At 29.3% G+C, this 26112-nt stretch overlaps 3 protein-coding genes across 3 annotated transcripts; all 3 read left to right on the forward strand.

Moving 5' to 3' along the window:
* The first annotated feature begins 11561 nt into the window (after positions 1-11561).
* Positions 11562-12421, forward strand: LOC114192192 (uncharacterized). The gene has a single exon (XM_028081827.2). The coding sequence runs from the start codon at positions 11679-11681 to the stop codon at positions 12213-12215; it is 537 nt and encodes a 178-aa protein (XP_027937628.1). The 5' UTR covers positions 11562-11678; the 3' UTR covers positions 12216-12421.
* Positions 12422-17186: 4765 nt separating this feature from the next.
* LOC114192190 (ubiquitin receptor RAD23c-like) lies at positions 17187-20850 on the forward strand. Its single transcript, XM_028081825.2, has 12 exons — positions 17187-17434; positions 18335-18496; positions 18608-18658; positions 18801-18880; positions 18991-19077; positions 19215-19392; positions 19575-19730; positions 19806-19877; positions 19971-20018; positions 20100-20209; positions 20330-20408; positions 20497-20850. The coding sequence occupies exons 1-12, from the start codon at positions 17369-17371 to the stop codon at positions 20617-20619; spliced, it is 1212 nt and encodes a 403-aa protein (XP_027937626.1). The 5' UTR covers positions 17187-17368; the 3' UTR covers positions 20620-20850.
* A 1942-nt stretch (positions 20851-22792) lies between these two features.
* On the forward strand, positions 22793-25912 carry LOC114190663 (Glycolipid transfer protein (GLTP) family protein). Its single transcript, XM_028079636.2, has 4 exons — positions 22793-23161; positions 24131-24303; positions 24626-24771; positions 25567-25912. The coding sequence occupies exons 1-4, from the start codon at positions 22952-22954 to the stop codon at positions 25671-25673; spliced, it is 636 nt and encodes a 211-aa protein (XP_027935437.1). The 5' UTR covers positions 22793-22951; the 3' UTR covers positions 25674-25912.
* The last annotated feature ends 200 nt before the right edge of the window (positions 25913-26112 follow it).

Consider the following 26112-nt stretch of genomic DNA (forward strand, 5'->3'; position numbering starts at 1 on the left):
TAGACATATTTGCTAAAAAAAACATATTTTTACAAAAAAAAAAAAATTGAAAGCAAAAAGTTAAAAGTTTTAACAAAAATTATTTTTTATATTTATAGAAAATAAAAATGAAGATAAACAGTGTCAATGTAAAAGAAATTATGATATCAAAATAGGAATGTCAAAGTACAATTTTTTTCCATCAAATTCAATAAGTTGAGTGTATTCAACAAAATGGTATTAGTTGATTCTGGTAAAATCAGTAGTTGAATAGGACAAAATGGGAAGAAATTAAAAGTTTTAAAGTTGAACTTGAAAAACGGGGATAGGAAGCAAGATGGGTTGATTGAGAAAGAGGTTTGAATAACAGTGATATATATTTTGTGACTAATTCCTCTTTGAAAAATAACACAGAAAAGGTTATAATAGGAAAATGCTTTGTCAAAAGTTAGCTAAATATCAATGCCACTTCCTTCAAAACCAAGTAAATGCGAATACTTAATCACCCAAAGTCGTAACCAAGTTTGAAAGCAATTACCCAATTACTTCAAGCAATTTCTCTTTCATAAGAAATCGGTGGAATTAAGGATACTCATTTTTTATCTATTTAGTATTCAATTTTTTTAGCTATTTACTCCTTAAATAAATATTTTTACTTTTCATTTTTATTGTATTAATTATTATGTCCTTTTATATTGTTTCATCAATAGTTTTACGTATATTGTTTTTAAGTGAGACAAAACTCTCACTTCGATCTAATAATCTTATTTTTACATTCATGTGGTCTCATAAACAATATAAAGTTTAGAAAAACAAACTCTCTTTTTTTAAATAAATTGAAACTTTGAAATTTAATTATAATTTAAATGTTTTTTCTTCATTAATTTTTTAAGACGTCTTTTAAAAGTAAAATTATAACAAAACTCTTGATTGTAAAATAGACAATAAACAATTCTAAAAGGTTGTTTCACTCACTAAACTTTATTACCACTAAATAAAATTATACACAAATGAGTTAACACGACGTGACGTAGTGAGAGTGACTTAAATGGTTTAAATATGAGACAAGTATCATGGTGGATATCTTGAATAGATAGCATTACATTATTTTTGTTCAGACTTTTTTTCTTCAATTTCAATTAATTTGTAAGAATTAAGTTATTCATATAATAATTTCGATGATTGGAACATCGACTGAAATTTAAATAGTAAATTATTTTGTAAATCAGGAAAAATTTAATTTATAGAACCTCGACCATTATTTTCAAATTTCATTCACTTCTTTATATAAAAACTGGCTTCTAATAGAAATTAACTATTTTAAAGAAAAAAACACTTTTTATGAATTTATTTAAATAAACGCTGATTCTGATTATTAATTATTTATGTCAATTTTTCGAGTCTGTAGATGGAAGAAAATCGATGAAAAAACATCCTTAACGTCACAATAGTGAATTTACAAGATTGAAAGCGATTGATAAGTTTAGTTAGATTTTTTCACCATTCCGCGTGTTGAGCGTGTTTGGCTTGGTAGATAAACGAGGAAAAAGAGTGAATGAATGGTGCATAATTATAGAGGATTTTTGTTTTGCATGAGTATATTTTTAAGACGATTTTTCAGATATTCTTTAACAGCAAGAGTTACTTAAACCATCAAATGAAAAAAAAAAGGATAAAATCAAGATTATCATCTTCTAAGCATGATTAAGAAGATAATATTGATGAAGTCCAACGCAAAATTATAAGACATGTATGTGTATGAATTAATTTATCAAAGCATGCACTTTTTTCATCTAATTATTTATGTATTATTCATCCTGTATTTTTTAATTGAGACAGTTCATTTTGACATCCTTAATACATGTTTGGAAAAGTACCCGAAAAATTTAGTTATAAATTAATTTTCCTTGACATATATTGCAAATGATGTTTTATTTAAAAAAAAAAGTTAATAGTAAATTTTAAGACAATTTTTTATTCGGTAACAAATTTTAAAAGGTTAATTTTTAACTTGGAAATGATTTTAAATTTCAAATTATTTCTAACTGAAAATGAAACCTGACATAATTAATCTAAAATTATGCTAGTTGGTATTTTAATCTTTTTATGGATAATACAAGTGAAGCCAAGCACATGTTAAGTACGAACGGCAACAAACATCTTTAACAAACATCTTTATCTAGAAGTTTTCGAGACATGAACCAATTCAAAGTATCAAAATGATGCAAACTATGTTAAAAATAAGAAAAATCTAATTTTGATTTTCATATCATACCAATTATTTATTTAATAATGTATGCGTTCTTCTTATAATAATGCTACCCACGTTTCGTTGTCATGTGGATCGACAATTCTATCTACTTTCCCACACATATATCATATTGTTTAATATATATATATATATATATATATATATATATATATATATATATATATATATATATATATATATTTATTTATTGTGATTATAAAAATAACATGTCTTGAAAATACCACATCGTCTAGGATAATTAAGGGGATATGTACTAGTAATTATATAATGGGTTCTAAGTCTATGATGTTCTTTGTCCTAGTCAAACACACTTTAAAACTTGTATTTAACTTTTCTTATACTCTTGTAATAAAGTGATGTGAAGTTTGAGTATATATGTTATACAAATTTTCATATAGTGTTACCCTCTTTTGGTTGTAGTTTTTATCCGATTTTGGGAGTTTCTACGTTATATATATATATAAAAGGATTTGATGCTTACAATGTCTTTAGTGGACTAATAAACTTAACGTCTTTCGATTTCATTCAAAGTTTTTAAGTGTTTTATGCATCTACAATTAAAACAAATTTCATAGACAATTTACTTGTGGATTAAAATCACAATATTTTTGTATCTTTTCTATTATTAAGGATGAAAAGTGGAGGAATAAAAAAGTAAAGAAAAATGAAGAATTGCATATGAAGAAGAGAGTGATGGTGAAGAATATGTAAGAATGTAAATTGCAGACAAAGATAACCAAGGTTATATGGGTTAATATATTATTCTAAGTGTTAGATCTCAAATCACTTAATTTAAGATATCATACACTAAAACACATATTTTGTTAAGTTCATTTGACGTTTCAAATACGTTTGATGAAAACATTTTAGTTATTTACACAGTTTGAAATATTTTTATTATAGTGTTAGCGGAGAAACGTGTTTGAAACATTAAATAAACTTAATAAAATTTGGTTAAAAGAACTAAACTCATGCATTTTTAGAAAAGATGACTAATCATAAAGTTGAAGTTAAGGAACAAAAAAGCATACTTAATCATAAAAAATACTACCCAATTCATTTCAAACATCTCAAAATTCGACATCAACAATATCAATATAAAATACTTCATAAGTTAGAATTGAATTCAAAGTATTTTTCCTTCTTTACTTTATGTTTCTTTTAATGATTTGCTCAAAGTAAAAATGTGAGAAAAAAATATAACTTGTTTTCATCATTATAATAAAATCTCTCATTAACAACTAATTGTAGTGAAAAAAAAATATGATTAGTCACTATAGTGATCAATTTAGATATCAATTTACAAAATAATTTTTTTTTATTAAAATAGTCACTATTAGGAATAACAAATTATAATTTCTCTCTAAAATTTAGCTACCAAGGTTTTAACTGTAAAAAAAAAATAGTTTATAAATTGATCACTAACATTAGCTACTAAGGTTTTGGTTACCAAAGGAATTCATTTTTAAAGTAGTTTCTGATTAATTAATGACTAATTTAGTGACCAATTATAATTTTTTATTTGTTACGATACATCCAATAGTTTCATATCACTTAATAGTCGATATTAGACGCAATTTAAATACTTCTTCATTCTTCCACCCTCAGACATTTTTTAAGGACAAAACAGTGACAAATCTCCACACTTCAAAGTGAATAATGCTTCGAGAACATAGTGGTTGATTCCAACGATGTTATCGAACTTGTAATCCGAACATTGTTCATAATAGTAATTATTTTAGTAACCAATATTTTTTTTATTTTGTAAATTAATATCTAAATTGGTCATTATAAAGACAATACATATATTTTTGCTTTAGATGTCACATGCACCCAAACTATTTATATATTAACTGTTAAAAAAAAGAAAACTTGAATATTTGAGAGAAAACAATCACTTATTTAAAACATTTTTTTTTTGTCTATATTACTATATTCTCTAATATTTGTGTATAAATATTATTTCATTATATAAAAAAAATTTCTAGAAATTTAGAAGAAAAGAAGAAAAAAAAACGTTTAACAAAAACGATATACCCTACCCATCCTTTTATTGTTATCAAATATTAATTAAATATCTTTTACAAAAAATAAATATTACACCAAATAAAATATGATATTATTTCATATTCAACGTAAAAAAACATATTCTATTTATTATAATAAAATACCAATAAATAAAATTATAATTATATAAATATTAAATAATAATTTGATGGAGGTAAAATAATTTTAAAGAAGAGTAGAAATTATAGTGTCTTAGAAATAAGTTTCAAAACTTAGGATAAAAGATAATTAATATAAGTATGTTAAGTTATCTAATTAATTAAATACATTTTAGTAATTAAAATGGAAATGAATATGAAAAATAATGACACAAATACACTTATTCGTCCATATTATCCGTAGCTAATTTAAAAAATCTAAGTATTATCAATATTTGTATTCATTTTCAGTTAATATATGAATTCTCGATTAAAATCATGACAGATTCAAATAATATAAACATAAAAAAAATTCTTTTGTCATTCACAATTACGACGATAAATTGTAATATTATATAACACTTATAATAAAGAATCATGAAAATAAACAACCAACATATCAATTTTGTCTAATTAGTTGAGCACGTTTACCATGTGTCCATTTGATCACTATTCTTTTATTCTTTTTTAACCCATTCAACTACATTTAACATAAAAGGAAGAGTTTCGATAAATTATAAAAGAATAAACTATAAAATGAATTAGTTTAATCAAATTTAATATTATTTAACCTGCTAAACTTTATTTTTTTAAAGATGTACATCTAAACTCTAAACTTTAGTTCAATCATTAAATTTTTAACAAATGACATAATTAAGAATGACAAAGGAATTATTGAGACTCATTTTCATTGGCAAAATATGGGGTGAAAAAAATGAGACTAATTTACTTACAGATCTATAATGGTAAAGTGACATTAGAATCTTGACCTGTTTAAATTTTTTATAATTATATTATTTTTTGTTATATATATATATATGATTATTATTATTATTATGTGTACTTATTAAATTATTTAATTATAATTAATATTTAAATTAGTCGGATTTAAATTATAATACTTTTATATATTTGTATCTCCTAAAAATTATAATAAATTTTTTTTTTACTATTTTTATTTTAATTTAGAAAAAATGTTGAATATACGTCGTCTTTATTTCTGGTTCACTAAGTCATACCAACCATATAATGAGTTAACAAATTAAAAATATGAAATTGTCCCGTAAAACTAATGTCAATTAAGATCATAAATAAGTTTGTCCTTGGAGATATTTTTGTTTTGACGGGACTTCTCTTTATTGATTGGGTATGAATATGGGTATTGGCATCGGCCGGTCTTAGTTAATCCGTAGGGAGTCATGGTCCTCCCAATTTTTTTTAACTATATGCAGTACATATTTTATTTATGAAAATTAAATTATATATAATTTATTTATTTTATAAATTATAACATTTAATGTTAATAAATGATAAAATATAAAATTAAACAATAAACAAAATTATTAAAATATCTTGTGTCTTCTCTCTCATTATGATTTTATCACATATTGTATTTATCTTCTACTCTGGTATATTTTCTTTTGTTTATGAAAAAAAAAAAAAGACGTTAGACAAACACTAACTCATCCTTTGTATTTTAATTTCTCATCTGTTATAATAGAAAATGTAATTCTTTTTTGTTTATTATAGGAAAATATTAGTTCAATAAATAGTATATTTTTTTATCTCGTGAGTTTTTTTGTATTTGTTTTATGGGTATAGAATAAAAAGATATGTATTAAATTTCAATTTTGTATTAAATTTTGATAAATTGTTTTTTACTTTTTTTTAAATAGATATATAAATGAACAATAAAATAATATGTTATTGTTTAGGAATGATAAGAGAAAATACCTGTAGAGATGAAAACAAGATAAATTTTACTTTACATAATTTTGAATTATTCACAATCCTAATTTTGAATTAGAGGGAACCTTATATAGAATTAAAAGAATTATAGTTGTAAGATAGGAGTTTCGTATTAACTCTTTTGGGAGATATATGAATTTTAAGTATATTATTTTGGCCTTTCCAAATTTTAGGACCAAGATCTACCACCAAAGATCCTATTTTTTTCAATTAGGTATGAGGATAGGATGAGGTTGTACATATTTGTCCCGTTTCTGTCCCCAAAATACCTATCCCTATCCTATATATAGTAAACATTCACTTAAGTTTATATTTTGATCTTGAGAGTTTGATCCAGACTTAATTGGAATACAGACATATGAAATATTAAGAGTCATAAATATGATGAGTCATATAATTACAATATGAAATATTACGAAGGTTTAAAATTTGTAAACATTTTAAAAAATATGAGAGATACAAGAGATATGATAATTATAAGAGATATGTTTAATAGTATAAACCTTTCATTTATTGGGTAATATAAAAAAGAATTATTGTATTATTATTATTTTTTATTACATTTGAATAACTAAAAAAAATGAAATCGATATTTTCCTAAAAAAAAAATGAAAACCAAACAGATAATTTAACCTATCCATTAAAACCTTTCATAAATTTTTTAGTCAAATATCTTCATTTTAGTCTGTCCATCCTTGAAACAAATAACTCAATAATTTTCTCTCTATTCTCTCGATCCATTCTTAAAAACAAACAAAACCTACCGATAAACCATACACGTGAAGTGGGGATGGAAGAAGTGGTCGTTGCTGCACTGTGGGCCGATGGAGGGAACTTGTTAGATATTGGAGTAAATCACACCAACATTCATCATCATTTTTTCAAAATACTCTTATACCCACCATTTTTTTATAATAAACTCTCTAAATGCTTACATATAACACAAGATTAGAAGATATGTGTGGTCCTTTTAAAATCATGAAATACATTTATATTATAATGGAAGATAATGAAATGTTTTTAAAATAAATGAGAAATTTATGCATAATTTAAAAAAAATTGGTATGTTAGTTTAATTTAAGAAAATCTCAAAAAATAAAAATAAAAATGGTAGTATAGATATTTTGGGAGCATGAACTCACCTTGCCAACTACTGCTACTTCTACTTCATTCCTCCCTTCACGTGGTGGTTGAGAAACCCAACCACCTTTTCTTCTACCTTAATTCTTTCGCAACTCCCTCAAACATATAATCTGTTCCAACGCATTTTAATTCAAATCAAAACCTATTAAGTTTTATATCTTATTTAATTTTTTTTTATATTTTTTTAAAGTTTTAAATAAATTTTAATCAAGAAACAAACCCCTTATAGTGTGGCCTAAGCAAATCATTAAGGATGAAATTTTATTCCATTTCTGGTCCATAACGTGTTATTATTGCAATAATTTAAGCCAACACTGACCCATCTGCCCCAGGTTTTAAAACAATTTAGGTTTCGTTGTTGCATTATAAAGTAAGCACCAGTGTATTTTAGAGATTTTACAGCGCTGTATATGCCTCGGTTCATGTGGACTCGCTGCATAAAAGCACGCGGTGGCAGTTTTGTAATTAAATTGAACTTTTATGCCTCGGTTGTCATAATAACCGAGGCATATAGAACTAAAAAAAATTTGACTCAGCGCCTTGACCACTAATTTAATTTATTTATTTTTTTCACTGATGCAATATGCCTCGGTTCTCTCTTAACCGAGGCAGTAGAGACACTTAATTATTTTGACCACTGCGTTGACCCCTAATTTGAATTTTTTATTTTTTTTTACTGAAGGAATATGCCTCGGTTCTGTAATAACCGAGGCAGTAGTGGTAATATATGCCTCGGTTCATCGCCTACCCGAGACAGTAAGTGTAGAATATGCCTCGGTTTCGAATAACCGAGGCAGTATCCCTTCGTAGAGTTAAAAAACTCCAATTCCTTCGTTGTTCTGCACTAGTGAAGGTACTAATCACAATAGTCAAGTTACTTTCCTATCATAATAGCAAGTTAACAACAACTATTGACTACACAAGCTGATGTAAGACAATTTTTTATATATTTACATTTCATATAATTTAAACAATTACAGAATTTTTTCAGAATGTTTTTATTAGTTTCACTGTCTTAAGGAACACGTTATCACTTACTGAGAAATATATGACCGATAAATACTATTATTGCACGTGTGAATCTTGCTGTAACAGATTTTTAAAATATACAAGGCATGAAAATGAAAAAAAAAGTGATAATATCTTTTATTTTAAATCGTGTACCCAAAATATTTTCTGGATTAAAAGATGGAATGTGTTAATAATATACACAACTTTTTAAGATATGCTACAAGCACGCACGACCACACGAGTTTGACTCGATAATTTTGTAGAGGAATATATAGGTATAATAGTAGCTAGTTAATGAAGGATCAAATCCAAAGAATCTATATTTTTTAGATTAACAATATTCTAATCACAATTCCCACACACCAATATTAGTGTGAAAATCTTAAATCTCCAAATTTACATGCATGACTTGAATTAAAAAATAATTCTTATATGTAACTGTTAACGATAAGTTAGTAACTTACTATTAGTTTAGAGCAAAAGAGTTAAAGTGAGGGACCGAGTTCATAATATTCTAACCAGGTTATGAATTTTAGGTTTAATTTGAACCTTAGGTTTTATTAGTTGAAAAAAAAAAAAACATAACTGTGAATATTTGTGGATATAATTTGTAAAAATAGATATTTTTTAGTTGATATATGTAAATATTTAGTATGGGTATTTAACAAATATTATTAAGGAACAAATTTTATGGTATTCAACCTGTATGTATATAATATTCGCTGAGTTATTGAATAATGATTGAAAGTTTGATTTCATATAACTTTTTATCTTTTATTTAAAGATATAAAATTGAAGTTATTTTTTAAACTTATATTTTAGGTCTACTTATTTAAATTTGTTTTCAGAAAATAACTAATTTCATTTGTGTTAGTGTTTTAGTATGCAAATTTATTAATTGTACTTTAAAATTACTATTTTTTATCTAAGTTTATATTTTAAAGACTTAATTTTAAATTTTATTTAGATAAGATCAGTAATAAATAGACACCGTACTTATTACTAAATGAATTTTAATTTTTTGATTAATTTTTTGTGTTATTTCTTTGTTGTACATTTACAATATACCGATAAACATTTCTTTTGATATTTTAAGATATGTTAAAGAAAATATCTAAAGTTATGTTAAAAAAAAAAATTTAAGTATTAACATAAGTGTATTTTAAAGACAAAAAAAAAAAAATCTAAACTCTACACATATTATAATATCTAAACCTATCAACCACATCATTTTAGGTAGCTTTTGACAATAATGTTGAACTAAAAAAAATTAATTTGCTTTAACAATGAATTTTTAGTTTACGAAATTTATAATAAAACATGTATTTTAAAACTTAGGTTATGAAATTAATTCTGATTTTTAAATATAATAATTTGAAATAAAAAATTATACCACGTGTATATTTTGGTATTTTTTTTAATGAAATAGGTTAATTCATAGTTTGACTCATTGACACCTTTAATTAAAATTATTAAAATCAATGCAAAAAATCTATAAATAAAAAAAAAACTAAAAATAATACCTAACTTCTATTTGTAAGTGTTAATTGTAATTATTTTAAAAATCTACTTATAAAACATAACTAATTCTTATCACTATTGTTAAGAAAAATATTGTAGCTTACAATGAAACACTAACAACTAAGTTTTACCGAAAAACATGCATCAAATTCAAAATAGCATGAGATATATGACATTTAGTTATAATTTTACAAACTAGACGGATTATAAAAACATTATTAATTAAATTTAATTATAAGAAGTAACGCATCACCATGAATAGAGTATGCGAAGATCTATTAAATTTCATATGCTATAAAAATATTATAAATTATTAACGAAAATACAGGTGGCATCGTACCGGTTCGACCGTAAGTTTATCAAGCTTACTTTAATTTTAATTCAAACTTTATTTTTATTATGTTGCTGTATTATTTTAAAATATAAAAAATATAAATATTGTATAATAGTATAAGAACTAATAACCAATTTAAAAATTAAAACTGCGATGCATTTTCTAAAAGGATGTTTATTAAAAAAAATTAAAATTAACGGATACCATAATCATTTTATTTTATGAGAACGTCTAAATTTAGGAAATAAATTAAAAAAGTGTTTTGAAAAATATAAAAAAATGATAGCGAAAATCATATAATTTACATATGTTTATAAATGACTAATAATACATATTAATAAACTGCCTCGGAGAAATAGTGCAACATGAAAATTTTGAAACGCCTTAATTTAAGATTATATAAACTTAAGAAGGTAAGTAATTATAAATTACTATATGTGTGTGATTTAGTTGTTATTTTTTATTAGTAAGCTTTTTAAAAAATAATAAATAGTTGGTTTAAAGGGAAGATGATGAAGTAAAGAGGTTTTGAAGCACATGAGAAACGTTGAGATCTGGAAAGCAAAGGTGTATCTTTTTAGCAATTAGGAAATAGGAATAGTTAAAATGATAAATAATAAAGATAGAGAAGATAAGAATTGGTGTAACCCATTGATTGAGGCAGTGATAGTGGGCAACATTATCGTAGGCATTTTTAATGCAATTTTTATTTTATTTTAATTTTAATTTTATTTTTATTGACGTTGCCACCACTCAAGTAAACCTTTCATTTCAAAGCTTCTCAGAAGGCCAACCCATAATTCCCTTCGACCAAGTTTGCAATTTTGAATGCAATTTTCAAGTCTAAACAAATCCCATCACTGTTATAAAATTAAAAAAAATGAATAATGAAAAAGCTTTAATTCCCAAAACACCCTCACACTTAACCCTTGCTTTGTCCGTTTTTTCTTTTTCTTTTCCTTTTGGTACCAACCAAAACACCTAAAAAAACACCAGCCGAACCGGGCCGAATAAAGCACCAAAAGCGGTCATTGACTAGGCGAGTGGGACCCACGCAACTGACCCGGACTCCAACTCCAAATTCAACTCCATTTAATATTTTAAAAAAGGAAAAAGCAGCCACCATATTCTTTTTACAACAAAACCATAAAAAGCTAAAAATAAATATTTAAATAAAAAATAAGAAACATGAAAACAAAAAGGCAAAATCAAAGTCTGTGTGTAATGGGCTAAGAATTCGGTCCCACGCGCCTGCGTCGTCAGCATCATTACACCGTACTCTTTCTTTCTCTCTCTCTTTCTTTCTTTTCTTTCTCTCTCCATTGTCCCCCTTTATATATAAGCCTCACGAGATCTCTTCGCCACCACAACCCGCCGTGTCAACTCTCGTTGAAACACCACCGATTAAACGTGTCTCTTAAATCTAATTCCCAAAACGCTACCGTTTTGGCCTTCCTTTCTAAGTATGGGTGATAGCGATTCAGGTTGCAAGAAGCGTGTCCGAGATGACTCGGACGACTCGGTTCTGGAATCGCCCGAGGCAAAGCGACTCAGGGACGATTTACTCGAGTTCTTCGACGACGCCGACGATGCGCCGTCCACTCAGGACCTTGACTCCGTCATGAAGAGTCTGCAGGAGGAGATCTCCGGCGTGACGTCAGATTCCGGCGAGTCTCAGGCGCAGATCGGATACCTCCTGGAGGCTTCCGACGACGAGCTAGGGCTTCCTCCAGCCGGAAACTCGTCGGTGCCGGAGAAGAAAAACGAGGAGAATGAGTTGATCCGAGTGGCGTCTGACTCGTCAGGAATCGGCGAGTTGTGGGAGTTTGAGGACCATAGTTCAAGATACGATTCGTTTGATTTGGGAATGGGATTCGGTTACGAGTGCGATACTGCTACGGAATACGCTGCGTTTGAGAAACTTTTCGATCATTCGGATGTGTATTATGATTCCACTGATTTTTCTGATACATGGCGGCATGAGACGTTGCCCACACAATAGATATTTAATTAAAAGGAAAAAGAAAAAAGATAAAAAGATAAAAGTATTAGAGATGTACATATTTTTCACTGTTTTTTGTTCCCTTTTTTCTTGATGAAGGGAATTACAGAAGAAGTTTAGGATAACAGATGCAAAGGAAATTGCTTAGTTATATTTCTAATACTTTATGAAGGGAGTAAATTACTGGAATATTCACTATATTAAAATCTAGAGTCTGAATTGCACGTCTAATCTAATTATCCAAGAGATTTTTTGAAATAAAATGTTGATTTGGTTTTGCAATTACAAGAACTGGAAAATAGTATCTCTCTTCTTCTCTGCTAGATGAACTGCTGCTAGACTGAAGAAACACAACTTGAAAATTTTGAATTTTAGTTTGGCGTGGAAAGTAAAAAAAAAAACTGAGAAAATAATATTTGACTGATACGATAAAGAATTTATTAGTAATATTTGATTTAATTTTATGGTTTGTTCTTCAATTTTTATCAAATTCTATTTTATTTAGCAACAATGGCTACTAGTATTTGTGTTTCTTAATAAGTGGTATTCATCTGCTTTATAAATTTTGGTTCGTTGTGTTTTCTAATTAAGTGATCTTAATATTATAGATAATTTTTTTGGTTTCAATTTTTTTTCATCTATTTATGTTCTATATTCTATAAAAAAAATGGATTATAACTTCTATTATTAGAAAGAGAAGAGAATTGGGGATTCTATTTTTCTAGAAGAAAAATAATATCTATTTCTAGTTATAGAATTTTTCATTTTAAAATATTGGGATATTTTAGTTAGCACGCTTAAAATGTTTGTAATTAATTGTTAAAAAGTACTTCAATTATCTTTTATCCTTTGAAGAGAAGATAAAAACAATCGGAGACCAAGACATGAACTTGAAGAAAGTGTCCGACCAGTCCTGTATAAACAAATAATAAATTCAACATATACAACACAGTACTTTGAATTAATACCTCAAATAGAAAAAAAAAACTATAATAATTACTTTTAGATTTCATTTTATAAGAACGATACAACATATGATATACAAGTGTTTAATAATGAATAAAACATTTTTTTTTCATCTCACTGTATACCTTTTTTGAGAAAAACACTTCTTATTTTCTCTCGTTTCGTTTTGTAAGTTTTGATCGTGTATAATTTTTTTTTAATATGATAATATATTAATAGTAGTTAGAAAAATACATTTAACAAATAACAAATTTTGATATACTATAAATTAATCTATCTCTGGTTGCTTTAAGGGAGAAAAAAACTAAAGTTTGGTAGACTTAAAAACAACGATATATTGGGAGCTGAAAGATACTTTAATTTGATTGAGAAGAATGACAATACCAAAGTATAGCACGTGATGATGCCATTGTTAATCTTGGGTGGTAGACGAAGAAAGGAGGATGGTGGATTTTGGGCCTAACTTTTGTGTATTTCTTGCACATTTTACTTACATACTTGTTGGTGCACCGTACGTTTAACTTGGGCCATTTTTGGTGAGTAAACAACTGTAGCTTCTATAAGCTTTACAAGTGGCTCACACCTCACCAATTACTGCAAAACTTAATTCAGATTTACAAAATAAACAAAAATAAACAACGTTGTATTTGGAAGACAGAAAAGGACATGGTTTTAGGTTTCTTTTCCTTTTCTACATATTCTTTGTTATGTGAACCGATGGAGAAGAGTTATGGTAGGCATAAATGATAGGTAAACCTAACTCATCCAACACGACTTCACACCCAAATAAAAGAAAATTAATTAGATGGATTAATCCCGTTAAGGAAAATGATGGTGCACACCACTATTGAAAAGTATACACATAATAAATGCTTCATTTACGTCACCATTTTAGTTTAAGCTCTTTCGATACTCACCCTTTTTTTTGTTCTATTTTACACATATAGACCATACCCTATTTCCGCATTAGTTATTCCACCCCACACTTTGTTCAGAGGTGCCATTTGAATGAAAGTCTTACCTATAAGTTATTTAAAAAGAAAATCTGTTTTATCATAAAGTTTTTAAAAGACTGACGTATTTGTGGTGTACTATTCCGCTAAGCAAACTACTTAGTGGTTACATTTTTCTCACAATACCATATATGTCGAATAATTTATGTATAGGTGTTATAATAAAAAATGACTTGTTTAAAAGTTCTAATACGACTGTTTAATTATATATAAAGTTATTCTGAAACTTTTTATGTTTATTTTTTACACAGACCAATATATTTAATAGTAAGACAGATAAATAAATATATGCATTTAAAACAGTATAATCAATTTAATATAAATTTAAAAATAGCGGTTCAAAAATGATTTTAATAATATTTTTGGTATGACATATTCAAATAATTTTTCTAACTTTTTGTCTATGAATACATCCATAGGGGATAAATAAAGGTTTAAATATATATTTGGTCCATATTTTTGTTGTTTTTATTTAATCTGATTTTCATTTTTTTTATGTTCAATTAAGTCTTTATTTTTGTCAAATTCTGGTCAATTTAGTCTTTTTCATTGACGGTGTTTAAATAGTTAACGTTTTTGAATAATACATGTCACAGATTTTTTTTTTAATTTAAATTTTAATTATTATTGTTTTTTTTTTAAATTTCAAAAAATTTGTCCACGTGTCAAGTCACAATTGTGTCACATGTCAAAAAATTATGTGTAGATACATTATATATATTTTTTATTTTAATTTATCAAAAAAATATTTTTTATTGGTTTATACCAAAGTCTAAGGACAAATAAGCTGGTGCTTGTAGTTTTTCGGAGTCATATACTTAAAAAAAAGTTAAATACTTCCGTGGGTATATTTTTAATTTCTGTGAAGAAAAAATATTACAACTAAGAGCAAAGAGGAAGAAAAATTCGATAGCGAAGGAGTTTTGCAACTTCGGCCCAAGTCTGGCCCGTTAGATACGGGCCGAGTATCGACCGCATCGGTTTATATTTATTGGCAAGAACAAGTTCTATTTTCATTAAAAATAATAGCACAGAATACATATATCCTTTTATTAATATATGGAGTAGAAGCTATATTAATAGTTACAATAAATTTAAAATTAGGAAGGCCTTTTTTTGTACCTTTGAGGAAAGATTATTGATGTAGAGCCAAGGTCGTTAGTTTGTTTCGTTTCTCGTCCGAATGATGATACCTAGTTTGAATATTGCGATCATTTTTTTAAGGATACTTAATTGAAAATTGAAATAGTTGATGTAATGTTTTAATTGATTTTCAATTTTAATTCATTTGATTGTGCTTATAAATTATAGAGCTAAAATTTCGAGTTGAAAAAAAAAAAAAAACTGGTGTCTTTCATTGGTATGGGCTCGAAAAGTGTAAGCCCTGCCCACGACAGTTTTTCTATTTCAGCCCAAAAAGCAAGTTACCTACAAAACAAACAAGATGTATGAATTATTTGAATTTGACTTTTTAAATGTTGGAAACCTTAACTAAATAATTCCGGAAATAGATACAATTTTGAGATTGGATTCAATTATTTAAATGAGTAAAATTAAAAATTTATAAGCTTAATATCAAGTTATTAACAGCTCGTTTGTATAGTTGTTAAGAAACCATTATGTGATGGTTTTATTTGAGATTGTATACTTTTTTTTTTCTTATGGTAAATTTTTTGCATTTTGTGATAGTTTTATTTGTATAATACTCAGATACAATAATTTTCCTGATATGGAAGACACTATAAATTATTTCACAAATTTAAGACATATATTTTAATATTTAATATAGAAGTAACTTGTATTATAATTTTTTTAAGAAACTAACACAAAGTTATGAAATGGTCAACGATATTTTTCATAATTGACATATTTTTAATAAATGTTAAAATATGATCAAATTATATATTCATTAAAAAACCGAAGAAGAAAGGTTTGTTACATAATATATTTTTGAAAAACATTTCACCTCTTTCGTTCTTAGTGGAATATATAAGTTATATAAGAGCAAATTTAATGAGAATTTGTTAAAATAAGGTTATTTATTAAAGAAATATTATTTAAATTCATGTCTTATAATTTTTTTTTCAATTTTAATGAACATATATTTACAATAATTTAATTAAAATTATGTTCTTAATAATAAAAATTCATTTTAATAATTTTTTATTGAAAATATTCTATATATACAAAATCTCCTTAAAGTTACTTTCTTATCTTTTATCTAAAATCTTACAAAATCCCTTTGATTGTTGAGAATGCACATTAAGATATAGTTGACGAATTATTTAACCATGGTCGTTACCTAAAGCCCATCAAGGCCCATAAAATCATCCCCAAAGACAGAGCGCGTCATGGTCTTCACTCAACTACTGCCAGAGTAAAAACTACCATATTTCCGGATATATAAACCATAGCATATTTTTGGGTATATAAACCATATATCATATATACTTTTATTTATTTAACCATGTGATATAAGTAATATAAGAAAAATTAATAAATAGTGATTTATTATTTATAGGAAATAGTAGATAATTTAATATAACAATAACAATAGATTAAATATAATGTTGAAAAAAAAAACAGTAATAATATTAATCTTTATCTTAAATAATATATATAAAAAATCGTTATACAGATCAATAACAGAATCTATGATATTAATCTTAATAAAGATAAAAAAAATAAAGATAAAAAGAATAATGATATTTATCTTAAAAACAAATACATCATCCAAAGATTTATAAAAGGTTTACAATGAGGCACAATGGTCTTCTCACACAAAAATCTAGCTAATTCTCTCATCTCAATTCCCACCCATTCTTCTTCCACGTTAACGCCAATTCTTCAGCATCGTCCACGTCACCACCTCAACTCACCGAAGCTGCGCGTCTAATCACGCTCTAAAAAGCGTGTGATACTCCTCACCCAACCACTAACATAAACTAGCATATTTTCGGGTATATCATATCATATTTCCAATTATTTATTTATTTATTTATTTATTTCAGTAAAAGAGGTTTTTATTCACATTTGTTGCGCCTTTGGCTCACTCTCTCTTGTTCCTTTCTTCTCTACAACGTTGTAATTGGTGTATTCGGATCGGCGGAACTTTACCGTACCGGCGTGACTTCCGACGCTGTTTGTGACGCCTTACTGCGATAGGTGACGAAGATGAAGGTTTTCGTGAAGACTCTCAAAGGCACTCACTTCGAAATCGAAGTGCAGCCTCAGAATACGGTTTGTTACTCCAAACTTTATCGATTTGGATTCTTTGCGATTTTCCTTTTTCTATTTCGGTCGCTAATTGCGTCCTGTTCTTGAATTCTTTCAAAGGTTTCCCCTCCCTCTAGAACCTGAGATTGAGTGTTAATTAGGGTTTCACTTATTTGAATTCTAATTTAATTTTGATGGCAATTTGGATTTAATTTGTTACTTGAAAGTTAATTCCTGCTTTTTTGGAGTGACTATTGATTTGGTATATGGAATATGCTGGGGAACGAATGAAGTCTATTATTCTCGTCATAACAACATTCTCTAGCTAGATAACCATATTTTTAATAACTTTTTTGTCTTCCGGATCATTGCTCGTGTGAATTGGTGGCAAACTTGTTATTGATGATTCTATTATTAGTGGGAAATCTGTTTTCTATGTTTGGGATTCTTGGGGCATGTGATAGTGAATAAGTTCCGCATTGACAATATCTGGAGTATTACTTCTTAGGAATATCAAACCAGTTTGTATTATATTTTTTTTTTTTGATAAGTACTGGTTCTAAATTCTAATTGCTACTCATATCTATGGAAATTTAAATGCCCGGCTTATCTTACTGTTACCGCTAACACTTGCTCCAAAAACTGACTTATTACCTTATTCTCAGAATGGATGTTATCTTGGTAACTAGGACTGCAGTTGATATGTGAATAATGAGCGCTTTTTAGTGTTTTCGGGGTTGCACGTTTCTAACAATCCAATTTTTCTAAATGCTTGATGTGACCTAAATGTGGAGTTCTATATAATCAAATTTGTCGACGCTTCATCTTTTAAGGGCTTTGTGATTCACTTCTACTTTCTTCTGGTTTGTTTAACATCAATAACTGATTTGTCACATTATTTTCAACCGTGAATATTCTTTTCAGGTTTCTGAAGTGAAGAAAAGTATTGAAACTGTTCAGGGTGCAGATGTTTATCCTGCTGCCCAGCAAATGCTAATTCACCAAGGGAAAGTTCTGAAGGATGCTACTACCTTGGAGGATAATAACGTAGCTGAAAGTAGTTTCATTGTAATTATGCTATCAAAGGTAGTTTCTTTGGTTCATTTATTTATTTATTTTTAAAATGATAATATGTTGCATATTCTGTTTCAAATTTATGTTGAACTAAATTAGAATTATATGTTTAAAATATGCTAGAGTAAGAGCACTTCTGGTGAAGGATCTACTACAACTGCACCATCGACCAAGGTGAAAACACTTTTTAAATGTTATAAACTTTTGCAATATTTCTATCATGTAGACTTTACCCTGTTATGGGATATGATAAGACAAGCATAATGTCTCTTATGCGTTATCTAAACATTCTCTAAAAATTATGTATTCATTCCAGACACCACAGACTAGTGCACCTCCTACTTCAACAGCGCCAGTGTCAACAGCTCTTCAAGCTCCAGCTGCAACTGAGGCACCGTGAGTTGCTAATCTTTCTAGGATATTTTTTATTTGTTTAGATAAATGTCAATTTAAACTATTTTAATGTGTATTATGTGCTATATAAAGGCTTCATTTCAATTCGACAGGCCGGAAACTGTTACTGCACCTGCACCTGCACCTGTATCTACACCTTCAGTTCCAGCTCCTGCTTCTATTTCTTCAGGAACTCCTGTGTATGTGTTATGCTTCCTGCCCTGTGTAGAATGTAGAGTTTATAGTTGCTGTTATTTTTGTATCTGGAAAGACAGAACTCTTCAACTTGCTTGATTCTTCTTTTAAATTTTGTTGCTAAAAATGTCTTTTTAATCAGGGAGGGGTCTGATATCTATGGGCAGGCGGCATCCAATCTCGTTGCTGGAAGTCATTTGGAGGGAACTATTCAGCAAATTATTGACATGGGTGGAGGGAGCTGGGACAGGGATACTGTTGTCCGTGCTCTTCGAGCTGCCTATAACAACCCTGAGAGAGCTGTTGAATATTTGTATTCGGTATGTGAATTTTAGACGTTAAATACTGTGCTTGATGAATTTGTCCTACAAGTATTTCAGTCGCATATAGTTAGCTTAATATAGTATCGTAGTTATTTGGGTGGAAGGTGGACTCTTTTATTTTGTGATATTTTCTTGCCATCTTTCCTTTTTTAAATCCAAATATCATTCATCAACATTAGGGTATCCCTGAGCAAGCTGAAGCTCCACTTGTAGCCAGAGCTCCTGCAGGTGCGCAACCCGCAAATCCTCCTGCAGCTGCTGCTCCACAAACAGCACAACCTGCTCCGGTTACCTCAACTGGGCCTAATGCTAATCCTTTAGACCTTTTTCCGCAGGTAGCTATTACATTTTTTATTACTGAAGAGAGAATGAAAGCTTTTGGTTGTTGTATACTGAACTTTGTGTAACAGGGCCTTCCTAATGTGGGTGGTTCTGGTGCTGCTGGTGCTGGCTCATTGGATTTTCTACGCAACAGTCAACAAGTATTATTATCTTTCTCTTCATTTACCCCAGAATTTCTTGCTTCATAGATATGTTTTAAATAGATATTTCAATTATGTTCATTCGCATTTCAGTTCCAAGCCTTGCGGGCTATGGTGCAGGCTAATCCACAAATATTGCAGGTTTTCTTCTTTGCTCAGTAGTGTATCACTGTATCATATGTTGTCTTCTTGATAGTTCCCTGATTCTTGTTCTTGCTGCAGCCTATGCTACAGGAGCTCGGCAAACAAAATCCTCATCTTATGAGGTTGATTCGAGATCATCAAGCTGATTTCCTTCGCCTGATAAATGAACCTGTGGAAGGTGGCGAAGGGTAAGGGATCATCTGATGTTCTTTTGTAATTTTGAGTGTGTATAGATAGGAGGGGAAGTATCTTTTCTGAATATCTTTTGCATGTTCACTGAATTATATTTTTCATTTAATGTGCTTCAGGAATATATTGGGGCAGATGGCTGGTGGCATGCCTCAAGCAGTGACCGTCACTCCTGAGGAGCGCCAAGCTATTGAGCGTGTAAGTTTGACTTCTTTTTAGGATGTGATGTATATATGCTGATACGTCTGAAATTTATAGTAATCTGAGTTGTGGTTTTTGTTTTCAGCTTGAAGCAATGGGTTTTGATCGTGCGATCGTATTGGAGGTTTACTTCGCGTGTAACAAAAATGAGGAATTGGCTGCGAACTACCTTATAGATCACATGCACGAATTCGATGAACACCAATAGATCTACTTTCCAATTTGCCAAATTATTTCTTTTCAACTTCTTCTCTCGATGGGTCTTTGTTACACTCGATGTTTAATGAGTTGATGTTTGATAATGACAATCTCAAGTGGATAAGTTTTAGCCTCTCCTTTATTATTGCCCTTGTATTTATCATTTCCTCCCTGTCCCTCGAGATTTTATTAGTATTCATATACATAGTTGTTTGCCCCCAACTTATTGGGTTTTTGTGCATCCCTTCTAGTTCTAACGTTTGAGATTCTGCATGTTTTATATGCCAGTAGTTGATTGATGCCAAATTAGTCCTCTTTTGAATACATGGAAATAATTTAAAAGTAGTTATCATCTTGAGTATTTATCGTAAAAATTAATATGAATAGATGTCGGAATTAGCTAAAATGTTAAGAATTTATTCAAAATCAAATCAACCATATTCTAAATGTTTCTTATTGTACTGAATTTTTCCGTTAACGGTTATGAAACTTAGGTAATTTTGTATGGGGTGACATAAAAAAAAAACGAACTGGGATAACTCTGTATAGTTAATGTAAACATGATTTAACTTATAAATTATGTGCCTCGTTAAGTGTACTCGCTGCCATGTAGACTTCAATATAAAGCTACTGGTTGCAATAATTAATTTGAGTTTTTGGTTTCTGGAAGTATAGTGGCTATTGTTGTCAGGATTGGTTTACAAAAATAGAGGCACAATAGATTTTGATCTGACAAGCTGTTGGAACTACTAACTAGTGATTGTTATCCGTTGAATCACCACCGCCCCTATAGACTCGTATATGTCACCAATTTTCCCTGCGATGCTATTTTTATGAGTCCACGTCTACCTCTGCCTGACAAATCATTAGTATTCTGATCAGTCCATCTCCCTCATTCATTTGTTACCCATTCTTATCCATCTCACAAATTATCACGAAAAAAAGAAAATAAGAAATAAATAAACAGAATGTTAAGTATTAGTGATGATTTGAATTGACTTTTATCGTATTGAATAGAGCTGTCAAAATGGGTTAGAACCTGCAAGCCAATCTGGTTTATCATGAATTCGGGTTGAGTTGAAATTTTTTTACAAATTTATATACCGGTTGATTTTTGATTCGGCTCATTTAAAACCTAGCTCATTCGGGTTGAACCCGTGATGAGTCGGAGTTGGTGAGCCAACCCGCAGATAAAAGGGTCACACTAGTGTTTTTTATTAAGTTGGACTTTAGATTGCATTTTTTAGTCAACACATAAATAATTTGTATTTTTTTTATTTTGGTTTATATTTGGATTGTATTAAAGTTTATTTAGATTTTAATTAGAATTATAATTTCGTTTTGACTGAAAAATAAATAAAAAATTATTATTTTTTAATTAAATGAACCCGTAAGCCAATCTGTTTAACCTGTCAATCCGTAGTGGATCGAGTTGAATTTCAATATTTTTGGCTCGTTAAAAGGTGAGCTGGGTTGGGTTGACTCACTAAATTATCAATCCATGGTGAGTTGAGCCAGGTCGAATCAGGTTATTCGTTTGGACAACTCTAATCCTGAGTGCATCGTTATTCCTTAGTCCTTTACCATCATGACGTAAGATGAGAATTGATGATCTAGTTTATTACACCTCTATACATGTAAGAAAATAATACATGGATATTATTTTCTTAGACCTCCATTGATCTCACGAATATGTGTAATTATGAAACTTGGATGTTTTTTTTCGAGATAAGAATGGTTGCTTACATAATATAAAATATAACTGAATATGTACACCATAGATTATTTTACATTAGCTGACTATTGTTTGTTATTTTGTTATATGATAACTGTTATGAATCTATTTAATATAAGAGCAGATAAAATTGAATGTTCATAAAATGATCAAGTAACTGCATAAAGGATTTGGGACATGTTTTATTTTGAAAAACATATCTTTCGTATGTTATCATAGTTCGTAAATTTCAAACTAATTTAAGAAACTTTCTTTACAAGTACTTATGGGGTGTTACAAAATGATCCTAAAAAGAGAATAGGTTGGGCCAGGGCCCAATAGAAAGAGGAAGAATAAGGAGGCGATGGCGCGCGAATGTTGAATACGAAGGGAGCAGGAAGTTAGCAGGGGTGGACATTTGTCTTTCAGGAGTTTGAGGGAAATGAATTGCAAGGAATGTTGTGGCAGAGCGCATTTGTAGCGAATGTTCCCTCAGCGTCTAAACACGCGCTTTGCTTTTTACCATTGCGAATTCCAGTTCCAATTCCTTTTTGACGTTTGAGACGTTCGCAAACACATTGAGATCAAAGGAATCGATAAGCGATCCAGCTATCGAAGGAAGAATAGGATGCCCGAGATGGATGAGGGCGAGGTTATAGATCAACCTCTGACGGCCATAGCAGAGGCGTTTGAGGAGCTGTCGAAGTGGATGAAGGAGAATAACGACGGCAAACACATTCGCCTCGACACTTTCTGCGAGGCCGCCTCTCTCGTCTCCGTTCTCTTCCGTTGTCTCGGCCTCGCTTTCAAATTCGCTGAATTGGAATACGTCGCCAAGGTTTATCTTCTTTTCTTACTTCAATCGTAAATCACACTTTCTTCTCTTCAAACTTCAAAACTACCACACGAGATTGACCGTTGTGGTCCTCATTCGATGAAGAAGACATGTGTAGTTATTTCTATTTTGAGTCCTTTTTTTTTTAACAAATTACTCCAACCGACTCTTCGTATGAATTTCATACAGTATCCTTTTTTTTTTTTTTAATTTTGAAGATAATCACAGCATGATTTGCATTTCTCTAATTAATAACTGTGACCGTTGATCTACTGAGGAGAGTTGGGTTTTCATGACGCGATCAATCATGGTACTTATTTTGTTTTTGTTTTCTGGAGAATATGTAGTGTTGAATTGTGTCTCTGACAAAATTTATTTGGAAGGAGGATATTTTAGGAAAATAAAGAAAAAAAAATCTTGTAGTTTTATTTTGTTTAAAATGCTTCACTTAAATAATTGAATTCCAGATACAATGGTTGGAAGAACGAACACTGGATAAATGGTGCATGTGAAAAATGATAAAAAGAAAACTGAAAACGGTGATTCTTGCGCTCAGGCGATTAAAAGTTATGATTGCAGAATTTAGTGTATTTTAATCTCTATTTTCCTCGAGTTACTCCTTGTGGTCAAAATCATGTTATCTTTGTTTTTCCTTTCAATTTTTTAGATCATATTGAATTTGGATTGTTTGAAAAAATCATGCACTTATAAACTCGGATATTGTGGTGTTAAATATTGCAATTAACACATAACTTTCGTTTAGTAGCTCCTACATTTTGCAATTAACCACGCTGGTTGTGTACACCATTTGGTTTCTTCAGAGTTAATTTTCATCCAACTAGTTTCTCTCTATATTCAGTGCATCATCTTTGCTTTACCTCCTAAAATTTTCACTTCATCCTGTTTTCTGGCTCAATTTGAATGTCTGACATTGTTCCTAACTTTATGAACATACGATGTTGAAATGAACAGCTAGAAGGACTACTGGAAGCATCAAAGACATGTCCCACTCTAAAGGATATTCTTGAAGTTGATGTTGCCAGTGACACAGTGAAACAATCTGGAAGCTATTCCCGTAATCTGCGTAGAGTTCGGCAGGGTCTTGATCTCGTCAGAGCTATATTCGAACAACTTTTATCCACTGAGTAAGAAACCTTTTTTGTGTACAACAACATAAATACAATGCTGAATTTTCCGTGTGAATTATTAGGAAAGGAAGGAAATGGTTTTCACACTAGTCCTTATTACCTTTCACTTTTTCTTTAGAAATATAAAAAATAACTTCTGTTAACCATTGTGAAATGGTGTCAGAAGAAACTTTTTTTAGAAAAGAAAAGAGTACCATTTTCCTGTCTGTTAGTTTCGCCTGCGTTGAAGCACCACATCATAAATTCTATCATTTTGCTTTCTTAATTTAAGTGCCTTGTGGATAGTTGTGATATCTGATTTGTATTTTGGCATTTTCAGAGATTCTTCTCTAAAAGAGGTGGCTTCAACAGCTTATGGGCAGGTTTGTGCACCATTTCACACATGGGCGGTACGAACAGCTGTGTACGCTGGGATGTATACACTTCCAACGAGAGAACAACTTTTGATGAAGCTCAATGAAACAGGTAATTTGCATTGTTTTATTATGTTCGGTGATGTGCTTATTAAGTATATGCAATGAAATATATGATGTGTTTAAATAGATATATTGGTGTTGTAACAGATTGGGTTGAATATAGTTTTGTTTGGATAGATATAGATTTATTTAAAAAACTCAAGTTGTAATAGCTTTTTTTTTCAAGTATGGTTTGACATTTTCAGAAACTGTCTTGTGATGTTAGAATTTTATTTTATAATAGTTATTTTAGAATAGCTATGTTTGGCCTATTTCTAAATAGGCTAATGATAGAGTAAAAAAATGTAAAAGCAATGAAAAACTACGAGAATTAAAATCACTGTTACTTAATGTCCAACTAAATTTTTAGAAAGCATTGGTCCGACATGACATATAAGACCTTAAAAGCTCATGGAGTGAGCTAATCTATTTCTACTCAAGTGAATCCATTGAAAAACTACAACCATATGTGTGTTGGCAGTTATAGTTTAAAAGTTACCACTTACTGTTGAATTTGTCGTTAATCCTAACATGTTAGTCATCTTTTGAATTTCCTATTTGAACTTATACACAACATATTTCTATTCGCTGTATAATTTCATTATTGTTGGCTTTCATTTTGGGGTTAAACAACTTACCTTCTTAGCATATTCTATTTAATTATTTTCAAATTTATAAAAAAAAAAATTTGCATAAATTCTGATATGAGCAAAGGGTTTTTTAAACAAACTTTATCCCATTACCATTTAGATAGATTTTTCTTGCACCAGTCCTTCTTACAGAATATCATAAATTCTTTTTGCAGAGCAATCAGCCGAGAAGAAGATGAAAAGGTATATTGCTGCCTCACATCCGATTATAGAATACATTGATAGTCTGTACCTTTCTCGAAATATTACGTTGGACTGGTGAGTTTATAAAAAGAAAAAGAGAAAATCTACTAAGTTGAATGCCCTTTCTATTTGTTAGAAGGCAGTGTCGTGTTGTTGTATATATCAGCAACCTAAGTACACATGCTTCGATTTTTGTACTATATATATAAAAGATGTAATTATGTTAGTTTTACTCGACGCCTCTTGGCCCTTTAGAGATACCAAATAGATTTGTACTAAATTACAATCAAAATGCATGCGAAATTTTCAGCTGGTTTATAGTTTTTGTGTTTCTGTATGCACGTATACATAATTTGTTTAGAACTACAGAAACCGTTACGTTTGAATCCTGTGAAAGTACAATTATGAAATGAGGATGCGACGCATTTGGTGCATTATTACCAAATATCAAATTAGCATTTTACGACGAAAATTATATGCAGGTTTTATTGATGGATGAATTGATATTCGGTACATTT

The sequence above is a fragment of the Vigna unguiculata genome, chromosome 7, assembly GCF_037176805.1.
Source record: "Vigna unguiculata cultivar grain cowpea cultivar isolate G323 ecotype 2 chromosome 7, ASM3717680v1, whole genome shotgun sequence".
Lineage (NCBI taxonomy): Eukaryota > Viridiplantae > Streptophyta > Magnoliopsida > Fabales > Fabaceae > Vigna > Vigna unguiculata.